This window comes from Triturus cristatus, chromosome 4_1 (genome assembly GCF_964204655.1).
Source record: "Triturus cristatus chromosome 4_1, aTriCri1.1, whole genome shotgun sequence".
Taxonomy (NCBI): domain Eukaryota; kingdom Metazoa; phylum Chordata; class Amphibia; order Caudata; family Salamandridae; genus Triturus; species Triturus cristatus.
In genome coordinates, this window is record NC_140585.1 from 588,403,371 (window position 1) to 588,417,529 (window position 14,159).

The 14,159-nt window shown below is 41.3% G+C and overlaps 1 protein-coding gene across 1 annotated transcript in view; it reads right to left on the reverse strand.

Annotated features, from left to right (window-relative positions):
- The window catches only part of ELAPOR2 (endosome-lysosome associated apoptosis and autophagy regulator family member 2), a 449,018-nt gene that overhangs the window by 106,727 nt on the left and 328,132 nt on the right, over positions 1-14,159 (reverse strand). The window contains exon 19 of the mRNA XM_085652909.1: positions 1,713-1,839. Coding sequence (XP_085509035.1) covers positions 1,713-1,839 — 127 coding nt within the window. The remainder of the gene's footprint in view (positions 1-1,712; positions 1,840-14,159) is intronic.

The following is a 14,159-nucleotide window of genomic DNA, read 5'->3' on the forward strand; positions in this document are numbered from 1 at the left end:
TTCACTTACCACCCATTATCAGCTTCAGTTGCAACATGGTCAGTGAGACCTGGTTATAGACTCTCTCTGGGGCTCCACCCCACCTCCCTCTCTTCCCCATGTCATCCTTAAATTGCAATTGCACTCTCTCCAAATCCTAGCCCTGATCTGGGGATTGAGACACCCCAATGAAAGACACACTCGCAAACTTTGGCATTTTATTGCCTTTAACAAACTCTCACACCTCTTTAGGTCATAGGTGTGATTGCACAGCTCGTTGATTAGAGCCGATTAACTCCAGCGACTGTTTTGCACCATACCACATCCAGTTCTACTCCTCTCCCCTACCTCTTTTCTCATAGCCCCACCTCCCCTGCGTGGTCCCCTGACACTCCATTCATTATTCCTTATTCTATGCATCTCTTCGCTTGGAAAAGCATGTAACCAACTATCTGACAAACAACAATCCCCCAAATCCTGTGGGTGGCTGCAAAAGCCACAATCATAACAGATTAGGAGAGGCTTGGCAATAGCCAATATGTGCAGGGCAGACCATCAGGAAACCTAGGAAAAAGATATCTAATGCCTGACATGATCCAACACGCACATCCAATTGAGCATTCTGGACGTAGACTCGAAAAGGCCAAAGTGGATCTCAATACCTTATATAGCACGAAGATCGCGTTCATGTTATACTGACTTAAGATTCACCATTATGAACAAGATGGAAAGCCATGCCATTTACTGGTGACACAATAAAAGAACGAAAGGGGCTAATGGTCATTTATGAGATCCGTTGTCCTAGAGGGCAACTTCTCACTAACCCACAGGTGATTGCTAAGGCATTTGCGGATAACTACAAGGAGCTATACAGCTCAGAGGTAGGGCATGATTACACGTTCTGCGACTGACTGACACTCCCTAGCTTCAATGAGAAAGGACAAACCGTACTAGCAGTGGATATTATGATCGAGGAAATAGGTCAAGCGATCTGCAGTCTCCTGTTTAATAAGACCCCGAGACAGATGGCTTTCTGGATGAATTCTTCCAGTGGGTAACATCTGAACCGGTTGATTTCCTCTATGAGCCTTATAAAGAAGCGGGGGAGATGGGCAGTTTATCCTCCCTCTCAAATACAGCTCTTATAATAGTCCTTCCAAAACATGGGAGGGACCGGCTTCAGTGCAGTAGCTACCAGCCAATCTCCCTCCTGAACCTGGATCCAAAAATTCTAGCATCAACCCTAGCTAAACACCTAAATCATTGGTACCCACAGTTGTGCATAATTCACAGGTATGATTCGTACCAGGCAGAACCTCCCATAATAATCTAGGTACCCTGGGCCACATAGTGTGGCTCTACAAATTAAGCACTGAATACAAAATACCTTTTAATGACAAAATGTTTGCCAATCCTTGTCAAACAGAACATCAACAAATTCATACAACTGGGAAAATATTGTTTTTTGTCTTCCATACCCTTTCATGGGAGTTCGCTTGAGAGGGGAACTTTTTCCCATGCTGTCTCTTAGTTTATTATAGATGTACGGACATTCTTAGAAACTACAATGACTATATAACTTACAATAATTCCTAGTTACAGACCACATTTCACAGCCTACTGCTTCAGGTTGTTTCAGTTTTTTGTAGGTAGCTATTCCCATTTCTTTAATTTTACAATAGATGGAAACCACTGTCCTCCAAAAACATTAGCAGCAGCCACAACCATGATACCTGAATCCCATCTTTGCAGGCCTTCTCAATCTCATGGTAGTCGCTGTGTGTGCACAAGGGACAGGCATCTGCATGTTCCCATAGGAAGAAGAAGGTGCAGCCATCACATGTTCCAGCTGGGCAGTTTCTGAAGAATAAAAACACACTTAGCACATGTGACACTGACATGGCAAACAAACTTTTGTATCTGTTGCTGAACAGCACATTTAACAAGTATTTACAAATATTTGAAACTCGGAGCCAAGATGCACTCCATTTTAATTAGTCAAATCCCCAACATGAGTTTGGTACTTCAACAAATGTTAGACCCGACAAACTTGGCGTTGTTTTATCAAAAACATTTTGCCTTTACTCCTTTACTTGCTGAATTCGTTTTTGTTTGCTCTAGGACTCTGTACACTTCACCTGTGCTAACCAATGCTTACTCCCCTAAACATGGTAAAATTGGCTTACACCTAATTAACATATTTAATTTACTGGTAAGTCCCTAGCAAAATGGTATACAATATACCCAGTGCTGGTAAATTAAAAGCTACTAGTGGGCCTGCAGAACTTATTGCTCTCTCCCATTTAAGTAGCCTTTTAAGACCTGTCTCTCGCCTGCCACCATAGCCTGCATGTGCAATTTTAAACTGCCATTATGACCTGACAAAATAAAACTTTTGCAAGGCGTAAACTTTCCCTTTTAATACATATAAGTCACCCCTACGGTAGGCCCTAAACAGCCCATATCGCACAGTGCAATCAGTGAATTTATTCAATTGGACATGTACTTTTAAGTTTTACGTCTTGGCAGTGAAAAATATTCACATTCGTTATTCACTATTGCAAAGCCTACCTCTCCCACTGGATAACATTGGGTTACCTTATTGCATTTAATTAGTGCTAACATTTGTATGGGAGTAGGTGGGAGGTCATGTTTGTTGTCTGTGGGATTGTGATTTAAAATCCTCTATAATGGTAAAGTTAAATTTTAAGTCACAATTCCGTAAATGGCACTTTTAGAAAGTTGTCACTTTATTGCCTCAACAATTTAGTGCTTTCACATGACAAGGTGTAGTTAGCAGTTTGTCTTTGTTTATTCTTACCAGACAGACACACAACAGAGGATCTGGGTGTTAGCAAGATGGGCCATCCTGACTTGAGGTAGGGCTGGGAGCGGGCTGTCACCTGTCACACTTGCACTGCAAAGACCCTGCCTCAGCTTACACACAAAGGACTTCACACTAGCCTATTGTGCCTACAAACAGACACAGATCAGGAGAGGGAGACCGGAAATTCCAGACACATATGCAGGGGAGGACTCCAGAAATGTCTTATTTTTCCTGTTACATTGACATCCATTTGCGATGCTCCTTGTGCTCCTTGCGGCCTCCTCCACTGTGAATGAGCATTTTCACACACAACTTAAGAAGGTAACTTTTTAAGCAAGACTAATTTTGTCCCTGCAATCGGGCCGCACTCTTTTGTGGTCGGCCTGAACTTGTGACTTTACCTGGTCTTGCACAACGGATAACCACGAGTGGCTCTTTGTGCTTTTAAGTGCCATACTTACCTTTAACCTTTGAAATTGCATTTCTCCAGTTCTACGGATTGGATTTTTGTCATTTTAGTGTAAAAAAACGATTACTTTTTTCCCGATTTTTCTAAATCCATGTGGGATTTTTCTTGTGTTGTGTTTTTGCTTGGTTACAGTTTGTGGGCTGCATAAATATTTTACAAAATAAGTTAAGCATAACTGCTTTGTGATGAGCGGAAAAAAAAGGTTTGAGCATAGGTGAATTTATGGACTTTTTGTAGTTCTCTCTGACAGGGATTGTGGTTGTTACTCGAGTATGGTTTCACCTCCCTCAAGCAACAATCCAGTTCCTCACAGTGTAGTATAGATTGTGGGTCCCTTGTCGACATCTGCTAAGTTAGCATGAGCTTTACTGCCATGAGGCTGCTCTTGCGCACGACACCACGTATTTATTTAGCAAGACTTTATTTGTGCTCTTTTCACATGAGAACTGTCTGCTTTTCGTGTTCTTTGCTGAGCTCTGAGGTTTAGTCTGCACACGATGTACAAGGTCGATAAACAATGCCCCTTGTTATTCTGTTCTGGTCAGTCCCTCGCACCTAGACATAACATGCAACACACAGCTGCACTACTGAAAATTGTATGCTTTAATATTGCAAGTTAAGCATGTTGGTCACACACTTGGAGAGACACCTTTCCAGAGAGAAGAGCTGTGCTTGTCCTGAGATGTAAACCTTTCATCTAGGCCTTGAGGTATGGGGTCTCCTGACAAAGCCCAGAGGTCTTCTTTTTTATAATAAACTATTTCTTACCACGGGGAGGGTGGTTAAATATTGTAGCCCTTTTCCACTGTCTTTATAAAATGATATCCCTATTTGTATTCTATGGAATTGTGACAATGCTGACTATATTGTGTTTATGCATTTTGCTGCTAGTAATGGCACGTGTACTGTACCATAAAGCGCATTAGTTAAAATAAACATTTTAAACTATACTGCAATTCTGATTACTCGCATTGTGGACAGGTATGAGTGAGTGAGCGAAAGAGTTGTCTTGCTCCCGCGATTCCTTAGAGAGTTTATAGTGTCGTGTTCTGGGTTGTCTAATCATTGGTAGCTTCGCTGTTAGTCAGAGAACGAATGAGACACTATTGCTAGTCGGTTTGGGATTTTGGTTATTAATGTGGTAGGTTGGTACACCCCTATTCACTGAGGTCATGTCTTCCTGCGGATAGTTCTGTATATGTGCAGATTACCTGCAACAACAGTAAGACACTGAAGTGCAAAATCTATCTGAAGTAGAAAGGGAGAACATGGCCCATGAGAGCAACATAAAGCACGAGAGCTATCAGTCCTTTGAAGTTGCTGGCATTACTGTGAAAACCCCTTCAAAATAGCTACGTATTGCATACCCCGTTGAATTCAATAAAGTTAGTCAAAAAACAACCGACCACCACTACACAGTGAATGTAGAGAAACTACATGTCCCACAATTCTCTACAGGGTTTTGTAGTCCTAGGCGCCCCCGTTGAGTCTTTATGGATGTGACGTAAAGAACATGCGCCACGTATTCCATATTTGAATCACGTGTGGACGCATTTTCTCCCCTTGAAATAGACTGCAATCTTACAAGACCGGCACGCCGGGAGTCGCAGTTAATGCCTCAAGGCCAGGATCCTTGATAACGTAAGTCAGGGGCTTGATACAGATTGCGGGAGAAGGGTCATGCTTTACGGGTTTTCCAGTAGGCTCACATGGTATACTCTGAATTTTCGCCCCTCTAGTGCGGGACTACAGGACTTCCCTTTGCCTGCACTAGTGAGAGGTGTGTGGTACGCCATAATTTGGTAAGAAACGAAGTAAAAGTGGCATGACTATCATATATTTTACACTATACACCTAGAGATAGGCCACATGGTAGGGTATGAAAATACGATCTGTATTTGTAATTTGGGTGGATAACCAAGTCAACTTTTAAATCTGGTTTTAAATTCATATACCCCGTGTTACGGGGGCCGCTTTTGCTTGTTGGGCAATATAGGATATGGTATGCAAGGGACTGGTTGATGGGGCCCGATATCCCTTGATAGAGGGGGTTTCACAAAAGATAGGGAATGTTGAATTTTACACTCCTCACAGTAAATGCGCTGGGCATTCACTCTTAGAAATTTAAAGAAGAGTAATGTGCTGCATACGAGAGGCAGAATGACACTGTCATACTGGTGATCAAGTACACAATTATTTTGTCTTCTTACAGGTTGGACATATGCTTGATTAAACGCCAAACTGAGGATAAGTATATCCATACAGCGTATTCTTGGATTAATTGATTTTAATGATTTGATTTCATTGTGTTTATTTTTCAAGGGAGGGAATTTGCACATTTGGTTTGCTCTGAAGAAAGCCATGGACCCATAGGGCCGCTCATTGGCTGAAACATGTTGGCAAGTACGTTAGGGATATAGGACCATTGTATCCTGGTAACATCCTTCTTTTGTTTTAAATAGCCACCCCCCCTCCGTATTAAAGGGATACCGGGAGTGTCTGGTGGTTTTTTAATCTTTAGCCCCCCTGGCCTGTTCCCATAAGCTCTCCCTGAAATACGGTTGAGCCCACCCTGGCCTTTAGGAGCCAGGGTGAACCAGATAATGAAGCATGACACTACTAGAGTGTGTGAGGGTTACTATACAAAGAGGTGCTGCTCCCAACAGTGGTAGTAGCAGTTAAGTTAGATCACCTTCTGATAGAGAAATGTGCCTACACCTTACTTATAAGTCTCTACTGAGCTGGATACGTTTACGCTACTGTATTACTGTGAAAATCCCACAAAGCGGCACAGCTAGGGCCGTAGGGAGCATCAGCCTAGGACATGCAAATATTGCGATCTGCCACTGTATATTTTGCTGCAGTCAGAAGCTGATCATCAGTGCCAGTAATCCTACCAGGTATTGGGCTTTGGAACAAACATGGACAGATGCCAACGTTCCAGAATTAATCTGACTTTCCTCAACATAGCAACAGTTTTACAATGCGCCTTCTGAAAAGTGGACCATTTCTCCACTTTGTAGGTAACATCATCGCCAGTAAAAATGTAGATATGGAACCTTGCAGACCCCTTTGCCTACAATGCCATAAGAGAGGATTAAACAATTATTTACATATCTCAAGAAAGATAATATCTATTGGAACGATAAGAACTTATGCAAGAAACGGTGTTTGTGTGCTTTGTAGTGTTCATAAATCTGCTGTTGTCTGCAACTTTATCACAAAGTAGACAGAAGTTCCCAATTCTGAATGTGGTTACTGCTTTTTATGCAAGTACTGTGCTTGAACTAATTCGTGCAACAGTGTATTTTCACTAGTTGAATAACTACAATGAGCACTCAAGGACTGTACCACTGCAATGAATCATGCAGCCACCCCCTCATGCCACAGTCGCAAGTAACTTTCATTAAATGCAGAATGGAATGTACTGGTCCCTCGCAGAAAGGATCACCTGTTAAGGTATGTGTTAGTAATCAGATTTCCTTCAGTGACTGAATCTATTATTTGTTATAGTTCGATAATTGGCACAGAGGTGAAGCATTTGCTTAACTACTCCTCTGCTCTGTCCATGCTTATGCCCGCCCACAGCCAGCAGCAGTCTACCATCAGTTCCATCTTCCATCTGTGCGTAGCATGTGCTGATGCCAAGCACTGCCCTCTGGCTTGGTGGCTCAGCTACTATCAGGGATTCCATGATACTCGGCAGGCTCTTGCTGCTCCCACTGCCAACTCAGCGCACCGGCGTTCTACATTTATCCCTCTTAGTACCTATGGACACCCTTTCCACTCCTCTCCCCTTGGGGAATCAAGAGCAAGGGGCGTGGGAAGGGGAATAGGGGAGCGGACAGCATCTGGAGGTTTGCGGAGGATCATGTGGGAGGAAGCTGGAGTAACGCTACGAGGGGTTGCTGCATGAAAGAATGCTCTCATACTTGAACAACTTAGTTTGTTCAATTGGCTGCGGGTGGAGATGGTGCTGTTGCAGAGAGGTAAGCTTGGTTCTGAAGGCCAGACTTTTGGTTACTCAGGGACTTCTGAATAACTTTGTCATTTTTATGCCTTTTATCCTTGCCCTTTTTGAGAAATGAGTCTTTGAAAGGTCCATTTAAGACCCATCTGGAGTAAGGAGGGAGTGACTGCCACCTTGTACCAGCTTGCATTATGAATGTCTACAACTTCTATAATTGTGAACTAACTTTTACAACGCACATAATGCTATCAGAGGTTACTGAGCTGGGAAGCCACAAGCGCATTGATCAGAAAGCACAGTATGAAAACAAGAGCCCAGTTGATGGCACAAACAGCTGTCACTATGGATAAGAATACACAAGAGTTATCACCAGATTGAACAGGCTACCTAAAGCTATACATTCCTCTAAGCCTCGGGGGTTGAAGGGTCTGAAATGCAAACAGTCAATTATGTCTTGCTTTGCAGCCATGCAGAAACTAGAAGCTTCGACAGATGCACAACCTGTTATATCCATAAACAATCTAACTGATAAAGCAGGTGTAAAACAAAACACATGATCTGTGAAAGTGCATATAAACCCTCTTACGAATACTCTGCTCCCAGACCATCCTGCATTAGCCTCGGCCATGGCAATGACTTAATATTGCAAACACAAGGAGATGATGGTCGGAGCACTGATACTTTTCGGACACTCTCCCCCAGTTACAGAGCTGGGTTGAATCCATAATTGTTTTTTAGCTCAATAGGCCACCCCAGTTCAGACGCAGCTATATGCAAATCAGTCTTGACCCTATATCTCATGGGAACAGTACAGCCTGAACTGCCAAGCCAGCTCTTCTCTGGACCGGAAACAAGCATCCTGGGACCGGCTTTGGGGTAACACCCCTCATCAGCCAGGCTATCTTGAATCCAGTGGCAAAGTGAGCAAGGGACCCACGTCCGGGCATTCCCTGCCAACTTAGGGTTGAACAAAGCAAACACAAAGGGATGATGGAGGGCACGCTGAAACGTTGCAGACACTCACCCCCAGTCACAGATCTGGGTTGAATCCATCATCGTTCTCTAGAAAATTAATTAATATTCCTCTGGCCAGTACTTAAATTCAACTTGTTTAAAGAGTAATCAGGTGGACACAGACAATTCCTTAGGTAACTCTTGGGATGATCAAGAGTTTACCTCTAAGAGAGGTTGCACAAGAGTCACTCTATGTGTCACCAAAATGGGATATTGTAAAACAAGCAGATCTAGGCCTTTATAAGGATGTGCCACATGTGTATCCAGTCCTTATGGCTATGAACTGAATGCAATAACAAACACTTTAGCCAAAAATTTCAGACTAGCTGATCTATCAAACGGCTGTTATGGATAGCCATGTTACAAGACTTTGCAAAAACTCTAGCAAATCTCAATGGGTTCAAATCTGGAATGACAAGTCAAGAAGCGCTGATGGACATATAAGCTCCCAGACTTAAACAGCTATTTATTATTCATGATATTGTAGACTTACTTCATCTGCTACCTCATAAATTGAAGGATCTTTCAGTGGCAAAAGGCCAGATACAGGATCTTATTTCCTGGAGAATGCAGTTCTGATACAACCCTCATGGAGGGAGGCAAATCAACTTCTCAGTCATGAACAAGCTCAAAGACGCTTGGCCTCTCTGGAAAAGCAAAATGCTTGTGGAAGCATTATAGAAATCATCGCCAACAAACCCTCAAGCATACCTTCTGGTCTGAATATGAGCAAAAGGACAAATACTGTTGTGGCCCCATCGCAAAAAACAGAGGCTCAGCTGAATAACTTCCATCAAAATATTAGTAAGAGGCATTTAAAAAAAACTGTGCAAGTTAGACAAAAAAGCTCCTAAATGTGGATCAGAGCTAGCTCGTTATTCACAGGTCTCCAACCAGAAGAATTATGTCATTTTTGATTCCAATATGCCTGCTACAACTAAATGTAAAAAACATCAGGAGCATGTTGGTGTACTTTTGTCAGAAACCCCACAGGAATGACCTGGAGTCACACAAGTTTCAAAACCACTGTCAGCTGTCGAGGATTGCAACCATAACTCTCAGACGTCAGAGAAGGGGACAGCTAAAAAAGGTCAAACCAACACCTCCAAACAACTAACAGGCTGGATCTTCACCTGTGGATGCTCAAAAGGCCTCCAGGAAACAAAATCGGCATATCACTATCCTCAGAAGAGAGGCTTTAGAGGATTATAAAGAAGAAATGAATCTCCTCATAAAAGCATCTGATAGTATATCTGAACTTGTGAAATCCTTGCTACATCGACCACAAAGGACTGATCTGGAATATGAGGGGCACAGCTACAATCAGATACTCCCTGCCGAGTTCAACAGGAGGTTAAACACCATTGCTTCCAAAAGAGGAGTGTTACATCCCCCCTAGATGATAAAAGAGCCAAGGTCAGGGCCAGTTCAACTTTTCTGATTGATTTTTGCCCTTCATCCATGTCAGAAGACCCATTTTACACCCTTAACCGAAATAACATAATGCAAACTTTGCACCAGTGCCATGAATTGGAACACATACATTCCAGCAACTTACTAAGTGTTAGCTTCATGATGGATAACCTTGCGCAGAGGAAAAACACTAGGACTAGCTGGGATAATGTATACAAAAATCCTAAGTAACTATCCCAGGTTGGAAGAATGGGGATAAATATGAAAGAAAAGGTGTCCGCACTAATGCACTTGTTGATATTTAAGGGCCTTGACCTGGATTTATTGAAGTCAATAATTTCTTCATTGCTGTTTCTAACCCTCACCATGGTATGAGGGAGGTTAACCAGGAGCTTAAGATAACATCACCAGAAAAAGGACGTTCTCCTGACAGAGGTAATGGTCTTCGTGATATGAACTGAGTAATGTTGAAAGTTTGCTCATGGAACATAGCAGGGCTGGGCTGACTGTCACATACATTAATAAAGGACTGAGATAGTAGTTTGGGGTTCTTTAACTCATAGCATATAGTTTGTTTGCAGGAGGCATGGAAAGTGTCAGACATCGTTTTTCTAAATGTTATGAATGTGGATGCCCCAGCAATGAAAGGGCAAAAAGGAAGACCAAGTAGCGGTCTGTCTGTACTGCTGAACTCTGCAATGGGAATTCATAGCTATGGCATTTTGTTGAAAACAAGACATCTTATTGCAGTTCAGGTAAAGTTTGACTTGACTCTGAATATCTAGATTAGTAAAATCTTCATTCCTCCGCCATTGACAAAGGATAGTAAAGAACTTCTATCATTACTGAATCATACTGAATTTGTAACCAGTTCAGTCAAACATATGATAATAGTAGTCACCGGCGATTTTAACAACGTTATTTCACACGCATAGCCCTAGAAGATGATGATGGTACAATTGATTTACTTTTGAGTTTCCTAAAGCTGTTTAAAAAAAAAAACACAGCAATTGGTCAGGACACCTGATCAGCTCGACTTTTTAACTTATTATGATCTCCGCTTGAGACACCTGAATGTGAGATACCCCATAAATCCACCAGCTCAAGCTACCTATAGGACGAGAGGCCAACAATCAAAAATTGACTACAACTTTGTTTATGTTGCAGACTTCAATATCATTAAGGGTTACTGCTCAATAGTAAGACCAGATAGAATTGTGACTCATCTAGCAAAGCCCACACAGAGCGTGTCTAGGTGAAAAGCCAAAAAAGGATTGTATGAAATTCTAATTTGACCACCAAGTTACAGCAGGTCTGGGTACAACCCTTCGTCACTAAAGGTACTGAAGCTGCTAGGAATGTGGAATGATTTCAGGTTATGGCCACTCTTAATTTCATCCTTATATAACTTAGTGGTACTAGCCCTTTTGGCCCAGAAAGCTTGCAAAAATAAGACCTAAAATCTTTTTGCATGCTTTAATTTTTCCATTGCCTTGGCAGTGTCAACAGATTGAACTTTGGTTTAAATTGAACATTTGGGGGATGGAGCAAGGCTTGCTAATGATACTTATTGCATTACATAGTCACACATTAATTAGTGTTCCACTATCAGAGGGGAAAGGGATGTACCCAAAATCCACACCTTTAATGGCCTAAAACAGGGATGCTTCTTGGACTCTTTATTATTCACTTTGCACATCTCTGATTTAACTGGGGTCTTATTGCAAGGTAAGGATGGTTTACCCACATTGGCAAACACATATGTTCCGTACTTAGCGTACGGAGACAACCTAGTATTTCTATTCACGACACTGATTGGCCTACAAACCCAAATAACTATGGTGCATTCCTTTATTACAGAAAATAACCTTCAGATTAATATTAACAAGACAGAGATCATGGCATTTGGCAGTCTCAATTTCAAAAATACAACTGGCCCATCAGTCCTAGTAAAATTGAGCTGGTGGCTAAATGCACATACACTTATCTAGGACTGATATTAGACAATAAATTAAGTTGGAAGGTCCATTTAAAGCACTTGCATAATAGAGCAGCAGTAATAACACAAGCAATAAAAAGGTTTTCTATAAAATGCAGAGGGAGAGAGATAGCTCCACATTCACGGTTGCCAATTCAAAAATACTTCCAGTACTCACGTATGGGTCTGTTTGTTGGACTTCAAAGCCAGAAAGGTGGCATTAAAAACTGCTCGACCTACTGCATGCAACTTCACAAAGCCAACTGAGACAAATTTGGTATTGCACCCCTGCATGCATGGGCAGTTTTCAACTGCATTAACTATTTTATGGATTGCCATTTAGCAGAAGACAGCACCCTAAAGAATTACATAATGAAAGAATTGTCTAAGACTGCCACTGATGCACGCTTGCAGGAAATTCTATCAAGGCTGAATTGGTTAACCTCCATCTACTGGCCTTAGTGGTCATTTGTAAAATGACCAATGCTGTCCAGAAGGCAATTTTAGTGGAGAAAATAAAATTAGCTAGTTGCATACTGGATATAGAGATGATAAGCAAATATAAGAACACAATGTACACATTTGTATCATACTCTCCACAGCAACAATCATATAAGAATTTGAATATGGGTATTAAAGAAAATAAACGTTACCTACACTCCAGGCTCTTTTATTTATCCTTTTATCAATTTAATGGGCAATGGGATAATACACAGTGAAGAGCTTACTGCTTGTGCGCGTTATAGAACATTAGATTGGAATCCTTGGAGCGTACTTTCTGTCTTTGTCCTGAACTTCCTAATCCCCACACAAGATATTTGCAATCTAATTTTTTCACAGCAAGGGAATTAGAACAATCAAGGTTGCAAATCTATTTTGCTTTAGGTGCTCTACACCAAATGTAGTCGGTCACTTATCTAAATTCTAGAAGGGAGCCTTTAAATGTTATAATATGCCTGTTTCTTGTGTAGTTTTTGAAGGAATGGTTTTAGTTTTAGGTTGTATGTTTTGTATGTATTTTACAAATCGAGTTTTTATGGTTAGGAATATAAGATATGGTTTTTTTTCTAAATCGAAACAGTAAAGTACTACTATTATTATTTGTTACAGTATGTAAGGTTAAAATGAATCCAGACAGGAAGAAGTCAATGGAACGACACAGGTTGCTGTGAAGAAATTACAAAGCAGCTAATGCAAACTAGCAACAGCATATCCTAGCCTGTTGCCACTATTGTTAAAGGGTGCACATCACTAGCAGCAAGAAGTGTTCCTGCTAGTGCAGAAGGAACAATAGAACATTAATCAGGAAGCACTCCGTATAATTTCAATGTTCAGAAGCATCACACAAAACAAACCAGTTGATTGGTTCTTTCTGTCTCCTTTAATAGTAAATCTCCATAAAAGATGTTACAGTCACAACCGAAAGGAACTTCTTCAGGTAATAAATATGTTTGTACATCCCAAGAGATGTCACCAGAACCGGTCAAAGACACTGAGAGAATATTTTGAACACATCGTCAGCCACAGATTCTAGTGGTGACATCTGAAATTGTGAAATATGGCTGTATGAAAAGACTCAACAGTGGATGATTTATATACATATGTACAATTAATCATGACCATGGATTGAATACGTTGGGGTATATAAACATATTGGTGCTGATCACACCTTATCAAGTAGCTCATCTGTGATGGCCGTAGCCAGACAAAAGTTGACTTTTTAAAAGTAGCTTTTATAAAATATTCATTACAAACCTGAAAAATTGGTCTGTGTACGTAATACCTATTTTAAGAAAATCATTAAGGAACTTTTTAGCTGGTTCGTAGGTGGAGATACACTATTTATTCGAATAAAAATTCATAGCTTCTGTGGCCTAGTCACAGTAGGACATGTTTTTTATTAAATGTTTACATGTCCTACTTTTAAATATCATGCACCTTGCATTATTGGGAATTAAGACTTACTTAGGGGGTAGCTTATTAATATTTAAAAGGAGGTGTTAGGCCTGCCACAAGGGTTCATTTTGATGGGTCAAATTGCAGTGTTTAAAATGCTACATTTAGGCTACAATGGTAGGCCTGAATCCATGTTAACTGTCACTGCAGTATTATTATTATTATTAATTAATGGCATTTATTAAGCGCATGGTTGCACAAGGAACAGTGCGTCCCCGCGCTGACAATCCCACTAACATCTCACGAGCATCGCTCACGGAGGTGGAGTACTTGGGCAGGAGAAACTATACTGAATTATGTCTTGGGGAAAAGATGGGTTTTCAGCCCTTGTCTAAACCTAATTTCGGACGGTTCCATCCTCAATTCGATGGGTAGGTCATTCCAGCCTTTACTGGCAAGGTGTCTGAAGGACCGTCCTCCCATCCTTGCTCTGTGAATCCGTGGAACTACTAATAACATGTTGCCCATCGATCTAAGAGGGCGTGAAGGTCGATAAACAGGAAGCAATTTCTGGAGATAAGAAGGTGCTTTTAAATGAGCAATGCGATGGGTA